This window comes from Coregonus lavaretus (assembly GCF_964263955.1).
Source record: "Coregonus lavaretus genome assembly, chromosome: 5".
Lineage (NCBI taxonomy): Eukaryota > Metazoa > Chordata > Actinopteri > Salmoniformes > Salmonidae > Coregonus > Coregonus lavaretus.
In genome coordinates, this window is record NC_139992.1 from 58,585,796 (window position 1) to 58,606,495 (window position 20,700).

General features: G+C 40.3%; 1 protein-coding gene across 1 annotated transcript in view; it reads left to right on the forward strand.

Annotated features, from left to right (window-relative positions):
* The window catches only part of LOC311129313 (collagen alpha-1(XVIII) chain-like), a gene marked incomplete at its 5' end in the record, with an annotated part of 86,029 nt that extends 65,891 nt beyond the window's left edge, over positions 1 to 20,138 (forward strand). Inside the window, 19 exons of the mRNA XM_084161593.1 lie at positions 2,309 to 2,344; positions 2,544 to 2,603; positions 2,743 to 2,820; positions 2,906 to 2,941; positions 5,379 to 5,432; positions 6,564 to 6,635; positions 6,721 to 6,786; positions 7,083 to 7,110; positions 7,628 to 7,681; positions 7,795 to 7,829; positions 8,263 to 8,394; positions 8,575 to 8,734; positions 9,413 to 9,477; positions 15,492 to 15,620; positions 15,775 to 15,807; positions 15,938 to 16,333; positions 16,462 to 16,659; positions 16,864 to 16,979; positions 18,269 to 20,138. Of these exons, the coding sequence (XP_084017719.1) occupies positions 2,309 to 2,344; positions 2,544 to 2,603; positions 2,743 to 2,820; positions 2,906 to 2,941; positions 5,379 to 5,432; positions 6,564 to 6,635; positions 6,721 to 6,786; positions 7,083 to 7,110; positions 7,628 to 7,681; positions 7,795 to 7,829; positions 8,263 to 8,394; positions 8,575 to 8,734; positions 9,413 to 9,477; positions 15,492 to 15,620; positions 15,775 to 15,807; positions 15,938 to 16,333; positions 16,462 to 16,659; positions 16,864 to 16,979; positions 18,269 to 18,482 (1,962 nt within the window). The 3' untranslated portion in view covers positions 18,483 to 20,138. The remainder of the gene's footprint in view (positions 1 to 2,308; positions 2,345 to 2,543; positions 2,604 to 2,742; positions 2,821 to 2,905; positions 2,942 to 5,378; positions 5,433 to 6,563; positions 6,636 to 6,720; positions 6,787 to 7,082; positions 7,111 to 7,627; positions 7,682 to 7,794; positions 7,830 to 8,262; positions 8,395 to 8,574; positions 8,735 to 9,412; positions 9,478 to 15,491; positions 15,621 to 15,774; positions 15,808 to 15,937; positions 16,334 to 16,461; positions 16,660 to 16,863; positions 16,980 to 18,268) is intronic.
* Between the last annotated feature and the right edge of the window lie 562 nt (positions 20,139 to 20,700).

Below are 20,700 nucleotides of genomic sequence, written 5' to 3' on the forward strand. Positions count from 1 at the left end.
GAGTTTGGCAACGAATATGTACTGAGGACCAGCCAACGAGAGCGTACAGGTCACAATGGTGGGTAGTATATGGGGCTTTGGTGACAAAACGGATGGCACTGTGATATACTACATCCAATTTGCTGAGTAGAGTGAAGGAAGCTATTTTGTAAATTACATCGCCAAAGTCAAGGATCGGTTGGATAGTCAGTTTTATGAGGGCATATTTAGCAGCATGAGTGAAGGAGGCTTTGTTGCGAAATAGGAAGCCAATTCTAGATTGAACTTTGGATTGGAGATGCTTAATGTGAGTCTGGAAGGAGAGTTTATGGTCTAACCAGACACCTAGGTATTTGTAGTAGTCCACATATTCTCAGACCCGCCGAGAGTAGTGAGTCTAGTCGGGCTGGCGGGCTGGCGGGTGCAAGCAGCGTTCGATTGAAGAGCATGCATTTAGTTTTACTAGCATTTAAGAGCAGTTGGAGGCCACAGAAGGAGTGTTGTATGGCATTGAAGCTCGTTTGGAGGTTTGTTAACACAGTGTCCAATGAAGGGTCAGATGTATACAAAATGGTGTCGTCTGCGTAGAGGTGGATCTGAGTCACCAGCAGCAAGAGCGACATCATTGATATACACAGAGAATAGAGTCGGCCCGAGAATTGAACCCTGTGGCACCCCCAATAGACTGCCAGATGTCCAGACAACAGGCCCTCCGATTTGACACATTGAACTCTATCTGAGAAGTAGTTGGTGAACAAGGTGAGGCAGTCATTTGAGAAACCAAGGCTATTTAGTCTGCCAATATGAATGCGGTGATTGACAGAGTCAAAAGTCTTGGCCAGGTCGTTGAAGACGGCTGCACAGTACTGTCTTTTATCGATCACGGTTATTATATCGTTTAGGACCTTGAGCGTGGCTGAGGTGCACCCATGACCAGCTCGGAAACCAGATTGCATAGCGGAGTAGGTACGGTGGGATTCAAAATGGTCGGTGATCTGTTTGTTAACTTGGGTTTCAAATACTTTCGAAAGGCAGGGCAGGATGGAAATAGGTCTGTAACAGTTTGGATCTAGAGTGTCACCCCCTTTGAAGAGGGGGATGACCGCGGCAGCTTTCCAATCTCTGTGGATCTCAGACGATACGAAAGAGAGGTTGAACAGGCTAGTAATAGGGGTTGCGACAATTTCGGCAGCTAATTTTAGAAATAAAGGGTCCAGATTGTCTAGCCCAGCCGATTTGTAGGGGTCCAGATTTTGCAGCTCTTTCAGGACATCAGCTCTCTGAACTTGGGTGAAGGAGAAGCGGGGGGGGGGGGGGGCATAGGCAAGTTGCAGCGGAGGGTGCAGAGCTTGTGGCCGGGGTAGGGGTAGCCAGGTGGAAAGCATGACCAGCCGTAGCAAAATGCTTATTGAAATTCTCGATTATCGTAGATTTATCGGTGGTGACAGTGTTTCCTAGCCTCAGTGCAGTGGGTAGCTGGGAGGAGGTGCTCTATGTAATTAATATATAACGCTATCACTGGCGTAGTGCAGTTTCTCTGAACACCCCGCAAAGTCTGAGTTTGCACCCCCCCCCCCCCCCCCCCTTAATGCTCAAACGCATTAAGAAGGAAGACATTCGACAAATTAACTTTTAACAAGGCACACCTGTTAATTGAAATGCATTTTAGGTGACTACCTCATGAAGCTGGTTGAGGGAATGCCATGAGTGTGCAAAGCTCTCATCAAGTCAAAGGGTGGCTACTTTGAAGAATCTCAAATATAAAATATATTTTGATTTGTTGAACACTTTTTTGATTCCGCACGTGTTATTTCATAGTTTTGATGTCTTCACTGTTATTCTAGAATGTAGAAAATAGTAAGAATAAAGGAAAACCCTGGATTGAGTAGGTGTGTCCAAACTTTTGACTGGTACTGTATATTAGGTGAAAGCTACAATTTCACAACCCACATTTAAGAAATACCATTTGCAGTAGTTTTCCCAAGGGGCTGTGTCATTTTCATAAATAACATTATTCCTTCATCGAGATATTTTATTAATGTTCTTATAGAAAACAAATGTTATTATGTTGCAAAACCTATTGAGACATATCATGCAATGAAATCCTGGTAATGAGTCATGTCCTTAGAGAATTGAGGTGATTGGAAAATTATTCTGTAGGGGGAGATAGTGGAAATCCTTCACACTACCACAAAATATTGATTTGACTTAATGGGTATACATCCCTACCAAATATTTGGAACGATGTGTGGCCTTACTTAACCAGTCATGAAAAAGGGATATATCATTTAAACATATGTTATGTTGTCTCTCCTTTTCTTTTCTGTAGGGTGGAGCTGGTCTACCTGGCCAAGCTGGATTCCCTGTAAGCATTGAGTTTCCTAATGTTATCCTACAGGTCGCTTAACATTGTCTTCCTACAGTTCTTCTAACGTTGTGTTCTAACACATGTAGATGTCATAGTGTGGTGTATATTTGCACTGAAGGACTAAATAAACCAAGCATCAGTGCTAGTTTGATGTGTGATTAACAGCACATTTGGAACTTGTTGTATGTTCTAAAAGGGCCCTATTGGACCAAAGGGCAACATGGGAGACCCAGGCCAGCCCGGTTATGGAGTCAAGGTCAGTGATGTGACCGCACAGCAACATAGCCCCGTCATTAGTGCTACAGTGTACCACTATATAAGGCCCATTCCCAGCAAGTGTTTCTTCTGTGGGGGTTAACAAATTAACTGCTTTTCTTATGTGTATCTCTTCTCAGGGCGAGAAGGGCGAGCCTGGCTTAATCATTGGGCCTGATGGGAGTCCTTTGTACCTGGGAGGATTGTCGGGTGAGAAGGTGAGCATCTCAATATTGACTTCTGTTTGGCTCTGTCTTATCTGGCTGTTGGCCTCATTAAACACCAACTCTCCATCTTCTGTAGGGCGACAGAGGACCTGCTGGACCCGTCGGGCCTCCTGTAAGTACTTCTAGGCTTATTACTTTACATTACGGTTTTACCATTTGAAGCTGCCTTAAATTAAACTGAGACTCAGCGATATGACGTGGTCACGAGTTTCAAGTTTTATTAGTCGTATGAACAGGATACACCGTCCAATGAAAGGCTTACTTGCAGGTTCCCTTTCGATAATGCAACAACAATAATAAAAAATTAGAATAAAAGGTAAATGGCTCAGTAGAATAGAATAAAACATTTAGCAGACGTATAAATACAGGAAGGCACTCAACAATTTATAGTACAATATTTACACGTGTTTCGGGGAAGGGGGGTTTGGAGAGCAACTAGTTAAGTTGGGCAGTATTTAGCAATAATAAATAAATAAACGTCTAGTAGCAGCAGTTGTGATTTGTGTGTAGTATGAGTGTGGATGTGTGTGTGTGTGTATGTTTGGGTGTGTGTGTGCATGTGTGCTAAGGTGCAGAGAGTCAGTGAGGGTAGTCAGTCCAGTTCAAGTGTTCAGCAGTCTGATGGCTTGTGGATAGAAACTGTCTCTGAGCCTGTTGGTCCAAGACCAGATGCTCCTATACCATCTGCCAGACTGTAAGGGAGTGAACAGTCAGTGGCTGGGATGTGTGGGATCCTTGACGATACTGCGGGACTTCCTCAGGCACCGTTTTGTGTAGATGTCCTGAATGGGTGGGACCACGGCCCCATTGAGCAACAGTAGGGCCAGAGATATTGTCAAGAGAGAGTGTGAGGCAAGAGTCTGCACTTGTCAGCACCAACACAGATACTGTTGAGCATCTTTGCATGTGCACGACAGTTCACGTCTCTCTTCTGCAAGGGGATAGCTACATGACAGCAAATGCTGACATGTGCAACCACTCGCTTCATGCAGTCTTAGTTTGTGTCCGAAGTAGCCCTGTGCTTCGTGGTAAACACATATTGCTGAGTCTACCTTAAATAAATTGAGCTGCCATGTATATCAATCCATTAACTTGTCCAGTGATTTTGTTGTCGACGTTTAAAAAGTTTGCATAGAAAATGGATTTGGCAATTTCCTGCTAGGGTGCATTTCAATTGAACTATCTTGTGTCGATAAAAACAGCTGGACGTAATGATGTCACATCTAAAAAGGCAAATAGCGGCAAATTGCACATTACTAAATTGCCGACAGGCTATATGCCCTCCTACATATACGTTTCATCTCTTAGGTATAGCTAGCGAAAGCCAGCATGTTTCAAATGCAATAATATAATATTATAAACCGGGTAGTTTGGCTCCTGGATGCTGATTGGTTGAAAGCTGTGGTATATCAGACAATATAACACAGGTATGACACAAAACTACTAATTATGTTGGTAACCTGTTTTTAATAGCAGTAAGGCACCTCAGGGGTTTGTGGTATATGGCCAATATACCATGGCTAAGGGCTGTATCCAGGCACTCCGCGTTGTGACGTGCTTAAGAACAGTCCTTAGCTGTGATATATTGATGGTGCCTTATTGCTTAATTATACCATGGCATTGTTGAATAGTAGTTTCTGATTGACTTGAAGGGCATTCTAGAGTGTGCATTATTTCCCTATAATGCACAGTATATCAGCATGGTAGAATTCAATGGCTATAGTTCATTCTTACAGGTTCTATGTTTGAGCTGCTTTTGAAAGTAAAAGTCGAATTTAAAACATTATTGGCATTGTTGAATTCGATTTTCATAATGGCAAGCTAGGACTGATGGTTTGGTTAGCTAAACTAGAAAGTATGTTTGGTTACCAAATAAACTACTGTAGCTATCTAGTAAACTTGCTAGCTACTTCAGTGGATGTTGAACACAGTTGAACAAATTTGTTAAATTATAGCCATGGTAGAAAAGGGATAATCAACTAGGGGCTCTATGCGTTCTCTGGAAAATAATGCAGTTCCGTGGAAGGTGAGTTCCACACACCTTCCACGTCATTCATTATTTTCCATAGAACGCATAGCCCCTCGTTGATTATCCCTTACATATTTGCCATATTCTAATAATTGTCATGTGCCAACTTATTGCCACGGTCCATGCCATGGTGAAACTTGCACTCCTGTAGATCTGAAATAATTGGATGGTGAAACTTGCCAGTCAACCAGAAAAGCAAGGTGAAGCAATTCTGGCATTCTTGAAAGTCAGGACAATCCTTGTCCTGCAAAGAAACATTATTTTTATAGTTGAAAAAATTGATTTTGCATGCAATTCAGGCATTTAGAATTAAATGTGGAGCTTTATAGTTACTCAGTGACATCACGTACCTTCTAAATGATTCGGGAATCATCATTAATTTAAAGAAAAAACAGTTTCCATCATAATTTGTTGCAATAAAGAAAGTTTGACAATATAAAAACCCACCCCTGTCGAATGGATAAAAATGTTTCTAGTGAATGTGTTTTTGTCACATATGAGTGATGTGTTGTTTGTGCAGGGGCCGTATGGACCTTCTGGGATAAAGGGTGAATTTGGAATGCCCGGAAGACCTGTAAGTACTGGAGCTAAATTTATAACTTTACAATTACAGTAGGGGCTCAGTAGCGTGACAGTAGTAGTGTCACACAAAGCAATTTGGACGCAATTTCTGTTGCAGATGCAAATTGCAAGTGACATAATCTAAAGCTAGCAATCTAGCCAAGCTAGCGACGAGCTAGCTAATGCAGTTCATGTTAGACATTTTCAGTTAAAACTGAACAGAGAAATGTCTGTGTTCACTTATAAAATTACCTTTATTGACTGCCAGACCATATACTGTACATAAACCACGACTAGCCAGCGTGTCTAGAATTGTTTATACCAGGGGTGTCAAACTCATTTTGCCCCCACGGCCACATTCGGTCTTTTGGATTTGGAAATGTTCTATGTTCCCTGACTGTCTAGCTTTCATTTCGGTGATTATTAGCGAGCTGGACACTGTCAAGAAACTGTATTAATGTAGGTCCATTATCAATTCAACACAGTTATGATTTGGTTTTAGTCATTTAAAAGTATATTAAGTTCATTCCCGCGGGCCCTATGTTTGACACTCCTGGTTCATACATTTCCCATTTGGCATGTATTTTTTGTCGCGATTTGCAGCTGCACTGACAGCTGTGTTGACATGACAACTGGGCCGGAGTTCTAATTGGAACGATATCACGAATCATCTAAGCTTTTTTCTGCTCACTGATTGGATATTGAATGCAGTAAGTTGCGCAAAATAGGATTGTTTTCTGTCTCTTGTGATGCAATGCAACTAAGTTGCAGGGAACTTTGGAGGGGAGACATAGAGCTACCCAGATGCAGCTTTGTTGCAAGCAACATAAATTGCGTCCAGATTGCTTCTTGTGACATCGACTTAAGAGGTACAGATGTTTCCTTGCCTTGAACAGGTATGGAATAAGTCAAAATGTACATAACATCTATTGCCAGTTTGTGTGTAATTATGGAAAGTAAGTTAGGAAAGTATCGATATACGGAATGCTACAACAACTACAACTACTACTACTACTACTACTACTACTACTACTACTACTAGTATTATCTCTTGTAATTGTTATTACTGCTTTTATTATCTCTAGTGAATGCTTCTTGTGTAAGGCCTGTGTAGTATCTAACTGTCCATGTCTGTTTCCTACAGGGTCGTCCTGGTGTAAACGGATACAAGGGTGAAAAAGGAGAGCCATCCACAGGAGCCGGATTTGGCTACCCAGTAAGTGTGACATGTGCATATAACAATGCACTGGGCCGGTTTACAATACAATGGAAGTGCACTGTCTAATGTCATCTCTTTTCAGGGTGTCCCAGGCCCACCTGGGCCCCCAGGACCAGCCGGACCAGCTTTGCCTGTGGACCGCTTCAACGTGAGTTTATCAGAATCCTTATTCCCAAAACCAGGGTTGTGTTCATTCAGCACCAAATGGAAGAAAACAGACTGACACAGGGAGGGACAACTTTTACTTGTCCAATAAGAAACAATCATTTTCATTTTCCAGTGCATGCCCTAATGAACACAACCCTGAAGATCATGTACCATCGATGCCATTGGCCACAAAAAAGTATATAATGCCATCTTCATCTAGGAATAAGAAACAAGATATCATGTTTGTGTGCAAAATACTGGAAAATACTTTAATGTGTAATTTCCCATTTGTTGCAGGGATATGACGCCTCAAGGATTTATCCTGGTATGCTGACAATGATTTGTTGTTTTTACGTCAAACGTAATACATCATGAAGACAGAGGATTAAATTTGACACATGAGCATACCCAGCAGTCAACAAAATGAGGAGTTGAAAATGAAGAGACAGTTTTTATTCTTTAAAGAGACATAAACAGTTCCCCATCAACCTTCAATTTGATTCAGCTATTGAAGAAAGAGGGATTCATGATCAACCTACTGTCAAGAGATTAGGCCAATGGTTTCATAAAAAGCACCTAGATTTGGGGGAATTTACTGATAAAAACTGGAACATCAAATAGCGCTGTCAAGGTTTAATTTAGACTTCGAAATCCATTCTGTTTTAATGTAAGGCTAACCATTCCATTAGCCCATAAAAAGTTACATTTGACTGCCATTGGGCATGGGTAGTGCATACAACCATCACAATACAGTGATACAAATTAGATTTATTTCCAATGAAAATGTTTCCGTATTTATTTTCTAAACTGTATATTCTTCACATGTTCACTGTTTTTTGTAGCGACAAAGGGGGAGAAAGGTGATCACGGAGCTCAAGGTCTCCCAGGAACGCCAGGTAAGACTTTTATGTCTCAATACAGCACAGGGATAATAACAACCACCTGGTTTTATCTTAAGGCTACAATTCAACCTTTATGCTTATCGTGATATTTTGTATTTTATTTCCAGGTGTGGCCTCTAACTTAGACATACTCACATTCAAGGTACAGTATTACCATTAATAGTACTACAGTATGCATTACATACAGGGATTTAATAGCTAAAATAGTAGGATTGTAAATGTTGGAACACTGGTTTAGATGGCGTAAACGTTCATGGAAAAAGCACAAATTTGGCGGAACAGGTCGTTAAAAGATATTCACAGAATAAAGAGGTGCATAAACAGCGTTTACAAACAGTTACCCTCCACTACATTGCTGATTAATTTTCAATCTAGCCTTAGATAGTTCTTCACCACTCTGATTTGGTGTAAAGAGCACTCTACTGCCAGTCCAGATTCCGCACTCTCATCTTCAATTAACCTAAAACCTAACAAGAAGTGAAATGCTATTATCCCATACCTACATAATGCTATCATGCTTAAGAAGATGGGTAAGGTTGCCAGGACAGAGCGTTAATAGCTGTTTGTCTTTGCAGAATGACCTGAAAGGAGAGCGCGGGGATTCAGGAGTGAAGGGGGAGAAGGGAGAGCCAAGTGGTGGGTATTATGACCCCCATTTTAGAGGACAACAAGGCCCACCAGGACCCCCTGGAAACCAAGGACTTATGGTACGAAATTGAGAGGACATAAAATGCATGTTTAAAGGAACTTATCAAAACCTGATATCAGTCATTAAGACACCTTACAATATCTGTCATGTCTTGCTAACAAAAATGGAAAGAGAGCCTTATAATGAATGGGGCATAAGTAAAGTTAAACGTTATTTTCAACAACAAAAAATATCACAGGGTCCAAAGGGAGATTCCATCATGGGCCTCCCTGGTCCCCAGGGCCCACCAGGCTCCCCAGGGATCGGCTACGACGGTCGTCCAGGAATCCCAGGCCCACCAGGTCCTCCCGGGCCCCCAGGGTCCCCCTCACTACCAGGGGCCTATAGACCTAACCACTGTGAGTTTCCTAACCAGTGACAAACACAATGTCACAATAGTCTTCAATAGGGTATACTCCCAAGGTAAATTTTACATTGGTGGTGGGTTGGAGAGAGGTACACCACGTGCTTGACGCTGTGAAAAGCAACTACACTGAGTGTACAAAACATTAGGAACACCTGCTCTTTCCATGACATAGACTGACAAGGTGAATCCAGGTGAAAGCTATGATCCCTTATGGATGTCACTTGTTAAATCCACTTCATTCAGTGTAGATGAAGGGGAGGAGACAGGTTAAAGAAGGATTAATAAGCCTTGAGGCAATTGAGACATGGATTGTGTATGTTTGCCATTGAGGGTGAATGGGCAAGACAAAATATTTAAGTGCCTTTGAATGTTGTATGGTAGTAGGTGCCAGGCGCACCGGTTTGTGTCAAGAACTGTAACGCTGCTGGGTTTTTCACGCTCAACAGTTTCCTGTGTGTATCAAGAATGGTCCACCACCCAAAGGACATCCAGCCAATTTGACACAATCCCTGTGAAACACTTTCGACACCTTGTAGAGTCCATGCCCCGACGAATTGAGGCTGTTCTGGGGGCAAAAAGGGGTGCAACTCAAGATTAGGAAGTTGTTCCTAATGTTTTGTACACTCAGTGTATATCATATCATCATCATTTCTTTATTTCTTCATCACAGCCATCAATATTCCTGGTCCCCCCGGACCTGCTGGACCACCTGGAACTCCTGGTCACACCTCAGGGGTAAGTGGTCATCCCACGGTCTGACATACAGTATTTGCCCCCTTTCTGATTTTCTTTATATTTGCATATTTTTTTACACTGAGTGAACAAATAACACAACATTTCTATTAGTGTTGCACGGTATACCAGTACCACGGTAATATCACGGTACCAAAACGTCATGATACTTATGATACCAATACCTTAGTACTGTTCCATATGATACTACCACATTTTTCAGCCCTACCGATCTAAAGAACCTGCTGGCAGCTGTTCTAAAATGTTTATAAAGACAGTTTTGTTTATAAATTCAGTTGAATTTAAGCAACAGCCACTAGTCTCTTGTATGCGCAGGTCCAATAATATCCACTTCACTTTCATGCGCATATCATGTGTGGCAGCTGTAATCAGCCAGCCGCATCCCCTACCAACCCTCACTCACCTGCTTCTCTCCATCCACTGTTCATGCGCATCTATTCCTCCATTCGTTTTTAAAATATAATTTAGCTGTGATGGTGAGCGGGGATGCAGACCCTGATGCGTCTTCTGTTGTAAGATTTGTACATGTGTTACATTGGAGCACCGCGCAGAGCGAGCAAGGTTGAAACATTGTATAATTTCATCGCCTTTTATAACCAAGAGTACAGGCCAATCTGAGTAGACTTTGCAAGTTCACTGTCATGCAGCCTCTGAGTGCCAGAGAGGTAAAATCGAGCACCATTTCACGACAGGCATGCTGAAAGACCCTTTTCCTATATTCCTGTGGCAATCAAATTTGCCTAGACCAACTGTCTAGTTAACAGGTTAGCTAGCTAGGTAACATGACTGAACAACGTTGTTTATCAAACCAATAAGTAGCAACCCGGGATTAGTTTAAAAAGGCCCGCGACACGGCCTACCACATGGTTTGTGAAATTATATAAAATGGTTGAGAATCCCTATAGATAGAAAAAAAGGCATCTCCGTAGAGCTACAGAAAAATAAAGTTCTCGTCTCTAGCCTAAACGGTTAAAAACATATTTCTGGAGATGACTTTTTTTCTTTCTATCGGGATTCACACGCATTTTATATAATTTCACTAAACATGTCGTGGGCCATTTTACACTAATCCTGAGTCTCTAATTATTGGTTTGATAACAAACAATATTTTTCATTCACGTTACCTAGCTAGCTAACATGGTAACTTGACAGTAGGTTCTATTGGTTGCAAGAATTTTGTATAATACAAATTTTGAATCCGGCGTCATTTCATAAGCCATGTGCCATTGAATAGGTATGAAAATCTCTTCCCAACTATTTAGCAATCTACAGTGCCTTCGGAAAGTATTCAGACCCCTTTATTTTTTCCACATTTTGTTAGGTTACAGCCTTATTTTTCCCCCTCATCAATCTACACACAATACCCCATAATGACAAAGCAAAAACAGTTTATTTTTTATTTGTTATAAAAACTGAAATATTACATTTACATAAGTATTGAGACCCTTTACTCAGTACTTTCTTGAAGCACCTTTGGCAGCGATTATAGCCTTGAGTCTTATTGGGTATGACGCTACAAGCTTGGCACACCTGTATTTGGGGAGTTTCTCCCATTCTTCTCTGCAGATCCTCTCAAGCTCTCTCAGGTTGGATGGGGAGCGTTGCTGCACAGCTATTTTCAGGTCTCTCCAGAGATGTTCGATCAGGTTTAAGTCCGGGCTCTGGCTGGGCCACTCAAGGACATTCAGAGACATGTCCCAAATTTACATTTTTACATTTTAGTCATTTAGCAGACGCTCTTATCCAGAGCGACTTAGTTATTTTTTTTCATACTGGCCCACCGTGGGAATCAAACCCACAACCCTGGCGTTGCAAACGCCATGCTCTACCAACTAAGCTACACAAATCCACTTCTGCATTGTCTTGGCTGTGTGCTTAGGGTCATTGTCCTGTTGGAAGGTGAAACTTCGTCCCAGTCTGAGGTCCTGAGAGCTCTGGAGCAGGTTTTCATCAAGGACTCTGTACTTTGCTCCGTTCATCTTTCCCTCGATCCTGACTAGTCTCCTAGTCCCTGCTACTGAAAAACATCCCCACAGCATGATTCTGCCACCACCATGCTTCACCGTAGGGATGCTGCCAGGTTTCAGGCCAAAGAGTTCAATCTTGGTTTCATCAGACCGCTCTTGCTCCTTCACTACACTGTCTGTGTGGGTGGACCATTTCAGATTGTCAGTGATGTGTACACCGAGGAACTTGAAGCTTTCCACCTTCTCCACTGTGGTCCCATTGATGTGTATAGGGGCGTGCTGAAGTCCAGGATCAGCTCCTTCGTTTGGTTGACATTGAGAAAACAATATGGGACCTTCAATTCTGCAGAAATTTTTTGGTACCCTTCCCCAGATCTGTGCCTCGACACAATCCTGTCTCGGAGCTCTACGGACAATTCCTTCAACCTAATGGCTTGATTTTAACTCTGACATGCACTCTCAACTGTGGGACATTTACATTTACATTTTTGTCATTTAGCAGACGCTCTTATCCTTATATAGACAGGTGTGTGCCTTTCCAAATCATGTCCAATCAATTGAATTCACCACAGGTGGAGTCCAATCAATTTGTAGAAACATCTCAACGATGATCAATGGTAACAGGATGCACATGAGCTCAATTTCGAGTCTCATAGCAAAGGGTCTGAATACTTATATAAATAAGGTTTTTCTGTTTTTAATATTTAATAATTTTACAAAAAATTCTAAAAACCCGTTTTTGCTTTGTCATTATAGGGTATTGTGTAGATTGCTGAGGAAAATGTTTTATTTAATCCATTTTAGAATAAGGCTGTAGCGTAAGAAAATGTGGAAAAAGTGAAGGGGTCTGAATACTTTCCGAAGGCACTGTATATGGCACATCTGTCAATTTTTTGTTCCTTAAGTTAAACTGGTATACTTTCATTTATCACAATTTTCTTTAACCAATTTTGGTCCTTAATGCAGGGCCGACAGACAAGCTCCTTACGTTTTCCCTCTTCTACTTGCCTCTTCCATTTTTGCGGTAATGCTGCAATTAGTTGGTTGTAATTTTGGGTAGAGCAGACATTTCCATATATTTTTGTTAGCTGCGTATGTGACCTAACTCCACCAGTCCTATTTATGATATAATTTACAAAGATTATACCTAAAAAAAAAGAAAATCCTAAAACTATGTTTTTTAAAAATCAATTAGTATATTTGAGTTTAACCATAATATTTTTTGTTATAATTGTTCTGTCTTTTGTGGTGGATTAAACTGAAATTGCAACCAACTTTCTATGGCTTGTTTTAAAAATAGCGATATTTCATTTTCAAATAACCGAAAGTGAGAGATTGTAATCTGAATAAAGGGAAAAAGGCCATTCTTGAACAAGGGGTGAGACATTCTTACTAATCTGCTAGAAAACCAGTTCGGATTTAACTTTTGTATGACAGAAGCCTTTGGTGAGAGGTCTAATGCTTTAATTTGTAATCATTTCTGCCGTCCGAATTCATATTCATGAAATAAATAGGACCGTTTAATTTTGTCTGGATTACCGTTCCAAATTTGCTCATATAATTTTTAAAAACAATTCGCTAAACTTATTTAATACATTTAATTAGCAAAGTTATGCAACACCCGATTCCCCTGAGTGAAAAAAGTAATTGCCCCCTTACACTCAATAACTGGTTGCGCCCCCCTTTAGCTGCAATGACTGCACCAAAGACTTTCTTGTAGTGGTTGATCAGTCTCTCGCATCGCTGTGGAAGAATTTTGGCCCACTTCTATGCAGAACTGCTTTAACTCAGCAACATTTGTGGGTTTTCGAGCATGAACTGCTCATTTCAGGTTCTGCTACAACATTTCTATTGGGTTTAGGTCTGGACTTTGTCTAGGCAATTCCAAAACGTTATATTTGTTGCTTTTCAGCCATTCTGATGTAGAATTGCTTGTGTGTTTTGGATCTTTGTCTTGCTGCATGACCCAGCTGCGCTTCAGGTTCAGCTCATGGACAGGCCTGACATTCTCCTTTAGAATTCTCTGATACAGAGCAGAATTCATGGTTCCTTTAATGATGGAAAGTCGTCCAGGTCCTAAGGCAGCAAAGCATCCCCAAACCGTCACACTACCACCACCATGCCTGACCATTGGTATGAGGTTCTTACTGTGGAATGCAGTGTTTGGTTTTCGCCAGACATAACGGGACCCATGTTATTCAAAAAGTTGACTCAAGTTTGCCAAAACACACCTGGAAGCACCTGTCAATACTCGTCAAGACTCCTGGAAGAATGTTCTATGGACAGATTACTCAAAAGTTGAATTTTTTGGACAACATGGGTCCCATTAGGTCTGGCGAAGCTGGGTCATGCAGCAAGACAATGATCCAAAACACACAAGAAATTCTACATCAGAATGGCGGAAAAGCAGCAAATATATATTTGGAAATAAGGTATTTCAGTTTTTTATTTTTAATACATTTGCAAAAATTTCTAAAAACCTATTTTTGCTTTGTCATTATGGGGTGTTGTGTGTAGATTGAGGGAAAATTATAATTTTATCCATTTTTGTAACGTAACAAAATGTGGAAAAAGTAAAGGGGTCTGAATACTTTCCCGAATGCACTGTATCTATAAGGTCCCTCAGTCGAACAGTGAATTTCATACAAAGATTCAACCACAAAGATCAGGGAGGTTTTCCAATGCCTCGCAAAGAAGGGCACCTATTGGTCGATAGGTAAAAAAAAAAAGAAGATATTAAATATCCCTTTGAGCATGGTGAAGTTATTAATTACACTTCGGATGGTGTATCAGTACACCCAGTCACTACAAAGATACAGGCGTCCTTCCTATCTCAGTTGCCAGAGAGGAAGGAAACCGCTCAGGGATTTCACCATGAGGCCAAGTTACAGAGTTTAATGGCTGTGATAGGAGAAAACTGAGGATGGATCAACAACATTGCAGTTACACCACAATACTAACCTAATTGACAGAGTGAAAAGAAGGAAGCCTGTACAGAATAAAAAATATTCCAAAACATGTGTCCTGTTTGCAAAAAGAAAATGTGTCAAAGCAATTAACTTTATTATAGTGTTATGTCACAAAGTGTTATGTTTAGGGCAAATCCAATACAACACATTACTGAGTACCACTCTCCATATTTTCAAGCATAGTGGTGGCTGCATCATGATATGGGTATGCTTGTAATCGTTAAGGACTGGTGAGTTTTTCAGGATAATAAAGAAACGGAATGGCGCTAAGCACAAGCTAAATATTGAGGAAAACCTGGTTCAGTCTGCTTTCCACCAGACATTGGGAGATTAATCCACCTTTCAGCAGGACAATAACCTAAAACACAAGGCCAAACCTACACAGGAGTTGCTTACCAAGAAGACAGTGAATGTTCCTGAATGGCCGAGTTACAGTTTTGACTTAAAAAATGGTTGTCTAGCAATGATCAACAACCAATTTGACAGAGCTTGAAGAATTTTGAAAATAATGTGCCCTGTATTGCACAATCCAGGTGTGGAAAGCTCTTATAGACGTATCCAGTAAGACTCACAGGTGTAATCGCTGCCAAAGGTGCTTCTACAAAGTATTCACTCAGGGGTGTGAATACTTAGGTAAATTAGATATTTCTGTATTTCATTTTCAATAAATTTGCAAAAATGTCTAAAAACATGCTTTCACTTTGTCATTATGGGGTATTGTGTGTAAATGGGTGTGAAAAAAATCTATCTAATCCATTTTCACTCACTTCAGGCTGTAACACAACAAAATGTGGAATAGGTCCAGGGGTATGAATACTTTCTGAAGGCACTGTATATGTACCATAAACCAGACTGCTGTATTCAGTTAAGTGAATTCAGTGGATTGACCTCATAAAAAAAACAGATGCAACGATTGTAAAGGTGTACTGTATTTTGCATTGGGTTTTTTTATGGTCAAAAGTTAATGTATTCATCATAACTAATAGGATTATCTGGTTATTTGTCTGATTTGATGCATGCAGTCTTGTTTATGTACAATAATATGTACTGGTCTCCCCAGGTGACAGTTTTGAGGTCATACGACACCATGATTGCTACTGCAAGACGCCAGTCGGAGGGCACCCTCATCTACATTGTTGACAAAACAGATCTCTACATCCGAGTCCGCGATGGATTCAAACAAGTCCTGGTAGAGTCATTAATTTTTCTTCATGTGAGAAATGTGTTCATAAGGTAGGAAGGAGCTGGAGACGCACATTCAAAAAGTTGAAGTGCAGACCAAAAGAAACTTAGAAAAACACAAACTCAGCAAAAAATGTATGCGTATTCTTATTGTTTTCCAGCTCGGTGACTACAGTCCCTTCTACAGAGATCTGGTAAGTTCTTCTATCAATATAAAAATGTATCAACTTATTTAATTAATAGCTATTGATATATTTGAGGGAACAAAGTCATAAAATCAAGGATTACTTTTCATGTCAAATAAATAAAGATCTTAATCTCCAGGACAACGAAGTAGCGGCAGTCCAGCCTCCCGCTGTTGTCAACTACCCCCAGTCTCAGGATCACTCGGCCAACAATGGAGCTGAACACTTCTCCCTAGGCGGTACCGCCACCCACCCCATCGAGCCTCCTCCTCGCAAGCCCGTGGAGATCCCCAGGCCTGCCAAACCCGACAACCACAACCCCAACCCCAGATACCCCCCTCAGTACGACCCCAGATACCCCCCTCAGACTGACACTAGGTACCCCCCTCAAACAGATGGCCGCTACAGCCATGTGCAGCCTGAGAACAGGTATCCCGTTCAGCCCGAAAGCCGATACCCGGTCACCCCCCAGCGAAGACCCGTTCCCCTTCCTGTTCCCCAGCCTGCCAGTCACTTGCACACATCAGGGCCAGGAGTGAGTACCTTTATCATCATTTAATGTGCCTTCCCAGAAAGTATGTATGTATCAAATGGTCTCATCTAAATAGTGTGTGTAGACCTAAGCTGAGCTGTTTTTATAACTCATCTCTCTTTTCTGCTCAGCTCCACCTGATCGCCCTGAACATGCCCCAAGTGGGCAACATGCGGGGCATTCGTGGTTCAGACTTCCTGTGTTTCCAGCAGGCTCGTGCTGTGGGTCTGAAGGGCACCTTCAGGGCTTTCTTGTCCTCCAAGCTCCAGGACCTCTACAGCATAGTTCGCAAGTCCGACAGAGACAGCCTCCCCATCATAAACCTGAAGGTGTGTAAACATACTACTGAAAGCACAAGTATAGACTGTGGGATCCCACTTCTGACACCAAATTTACATTGAGTTTAGTGAAGCAACCTATTCATTAGCTTTTCATGAAATTCCAGTAATGAAATAAGTAATGAAATGCTGCCATGGGTTTTCATTTTAACCTTGTTTCTCTTGCTGACGAACATATATGCTCTCTCTCTTTAGGATCAAGTGCTGTTTAATAGCTGGGAGTCTATGTTCAGTAAGACTGGGGGCAGGATGAAGGAAAATGCACCAATCTACTCCTTTGATGGCAGAGATATCCTTAGGGACAGTGCATGGTGAGTGGTGGCCTCTCAGACACAGCTACACAGTAACATCTCCAGTGTTACATTAACTCTAATAGTGTTAACTCTACAAAGTGCATCTAATGCATTAAAGTCCCTGTAGCTGGCTAGCTAGCTACAGTGAGTTGTTCAAACTATTCTGAGTTGTTGTTGAGTTCTTCAAACTATTGTAAAACTATTCTGAGTGAGTTATCTTGTCCCATTTGCTTCTTCGTAATTTGGTAAGTTTGCCAATGTTATAACTTAAAGATGTAAGGTGGTACATAGCTAGCTAGCTACGCAAGTTTTTTAACTTACGTTTTTGCTAAACTAGCATTGACAGCTCTGTGTACATAATCCAAGATAACATACAAATAGCTAGCTAACAACATTTAGATTATACTAACTGACCAGCTAGCTTGCAATCGCCGCACGCTGCAGCTCTATGAGCTAGTCAGAGAAAAGCTTGCTAGCAAGCCAAGCTACTAGATTGCTATCAACAGCCAGTTGCCCTGGGCAAAATACGTTTGGTCAGAGAAGCAGTCCTGAGCAGCATTCTTTGAATCAGAGCGATATCTTGTGGTGGACGTCATCTAACAGTATCCTAAACCTTACAACAGTTTGAATACTGGTCCATATCCCTCTGCCTTAAATGTAACTTTAAAAAAATGTCTATATTATCATACTACACAGAGTAAATGTTACACTTCCTAAAGTGTTTGCTTTTTAACACTTTCAAAGAGTTTATGTAAATGCAAACACTTGTTATTGTTGCATTCATTCTCAATGGTGTAAAGTGTTAAACATCTATTCCACCAGAGTCATTATTTTTATTCTAATAGTTTACCACCTTTTAACACTGTGAAATGTTTGACTCTAATAGAGTTGAATACCTTTTAACACTGTATGGTCTAACCTTAAATTATACACATGTAAAGCTGCTTAATTTATCAATGTAAACAGCACCCTAACAGATGGGACATTCTCTATTAGGCTGTTATAGAGAATCTGCAATTTTTTTAATCTAATCGTGCAGTATCGTTCTTATTATGGCAAATAGTTACTTTCTCATTAGTCATAATGAGTGTCGTCATAAGCAAAATTCCTTTGTTATAAAGTGTGGTAGCCTAAGTGGTAGTCTATGTATGTATGATATGCCAGGGCTTATGCCATACTGCTTATAACAGTGTCATGAAGGCACTGTATTATCACTGTTAACTGGATAGATTTTTTATAAAATTAGTCTAATAAGGTGAAGTACTTGAGGTGATTAACATAATTAATTCCGATTTGTTTCCCTTCAGGCCTGAAAAAATGGTCTGGCACGGCTCTAGCAGCGAGGGTCACCGCCAAACTGACAACTACTGCGAGACATGGAGGGCAGGAGACCGCGCAGTGACAGGCCTAGCATCCTCACTGCAGTCCGGCCAGCTCCTACAACAGTCGCCCAGCAGCTGCTCTAGCTCCTACATAGTGCTGTGTATCGAGAATAGCTATCTCTCACACTCCAAAAAATAATTGTAAAAACCATCCCTGTCACTTTGGTCCTAGTAAACGCATTACAAGTGTCCAAACAAGCCCATTCCTCCTCCCTCCGCCCCTAAAAATATGACATATTTCGAACTGGGTCTGCAGCGCTTGCCTGGCAGAGAAGCTTCCCATTGTCTTCTCTATCCCTTCCATAATGCCAAAGAGACGGGTCGAACAGAGAGGTGTTTGCCTTTTTCTCGGGGCATTGGCACATATTTTCTAAGGGGTTGAACAAGAGAAGAGAAGCTAACTGCGGCAGCATTTTTTTATTGTATGCGTAAAAAAATATGTTTGTATATGATATGTCTGTTTTGAGTTTTATTAGCATTTCTGATTTTATCAATTTTACTTTTGAATCTGTCTTTAAATGTGGTATATTCAACCATTTTAATGTACCATTTTCCAAATGTTTGTTTGTTTTATTTTCATTTCATTTAAGGCTTGTAGTTTACTAAAGGGTACAGTAACCTTTTAAATGATATTTTAAGAATTAAAGAAGATAATAGATATTTATTTTTAAATGAAGTTATGTTAGAACACACAATTTGATTTACAATAGTAACAACACATGAAAAATGCCCTAATCCATATTGTAGTCAGCACTTTTTCACAGACTATTTCATACACTTACACAGGTGAGGGTGAGTTTCCTAACCTAATATGGAAAACTGTACGTTGTAAAAATGAGTGTGTGGTTTTTGAAATGCATGTCAAAAGAGATTGTGCTTTGATGTCAAGATACTTTAAAAAATAAAAATAAGTAAATAAAACTAAGATAAGATATGATGACTCTTAGAATAAAAATTACTAATTACTATAATGTTATATACCAGGTCACAAATATGTAAAATGTGATTATAAATATGATTTCTTTCAATTCCACATTCCACAGATGTAGGATCTTAATTTGATCACTCTATGTTGCTGAGAACTTTCGTTCACAGCAGGAAATGCAAACTTGTAGTGTATTTAAGTTTTAAAAAGCTTCTAAAGTTTGAAATTTCAGACTTGATTTGCCCTTTCAAAAAATGTATCAACCCCTACAGAAATTGCCATTAATTATAATTCACATAATTCACATTTCCTGTTGCTGCAGGATACTTTTTCTGCTGTTGCAAACTGGTTCAAATTAAGATCCTACATCTGTAGACGTTTACTGTATATGTCTAGTTACCATTTTACATTTGGTGAACATTATGTTTTATACGTCCTCATTGGGCATAGCCTACACTAAATTCATCATACTCATATCCAAGACGCAAGTTACAAGGTCTTTCATAACCGTAAAGCAGATGCAGAGACAAATTTGATGGAAGGGTCAATTTTGCTGTTATTAAAAATAAATTAAAATCCTGTTGATAATAACCTACCATTGGGGTTTGAAAATGTTTTGAGTTCAATTTGGTGCTAATCTCTATTGGAGTGACTGCTGACTGTGATGGTTGAGGAAACCCAGATATATTTTATTAAGACACTTTGTAGTAAGTATCCTCGTGTTGATGAATTTCTGAGGCTATCTTGGCTATAGTGCTACTGTTGTTTCTTGACTGAACCAGTATGAACCTGTGGATATTCATTATTTTTGTAACCAGTATGTGCTGTATCATTTCGTAGAGGCACTGAATAAACATTTTCTTTTTTCTTTTATTCATGAGACTGTGGATGCAAAGTTTTTTGCAATAATGTTTTTTTAACCAATGTTTTGTGTGGCCAATATTTCAAAGTAGTGTTACATTATGACTGGTTTTGTTGTGGAAAATGTATGTGCTGAGCGAGTGGGTTTAAAATATGTAAACCCATTTCCACCGATACTTGGACATTAAATACATTCTGCTGCTATCATGTGGATAGAAATACAGCAGTTTCTATTCTTATCCAATTGCGTGGTTATCATAATTTGTCTGCTTACCAGCCAAATTAACAAATATTTGGTCAACAAGGCAAAATCTTAAAGGTCAACAACTAATAATCCCTAACATTAATTGAGATTGAGATTTTTTGCATGTGGTAAAACTAAAATGTTGATTTTCAAATTGATTCTTATGTATTTGTTCAATGTAATGACTGGAATATTCCTGTTTGGAATTTCTCTTCTCTGTTTTCTCCAGAGTAGATTTTTCCCAAGGAAACTAGTCCCCTATCCAGATTCATGGTTGTCACAGACAACCACCTTTTGATGAGATTGCAATCCCACCTCATCACCTTA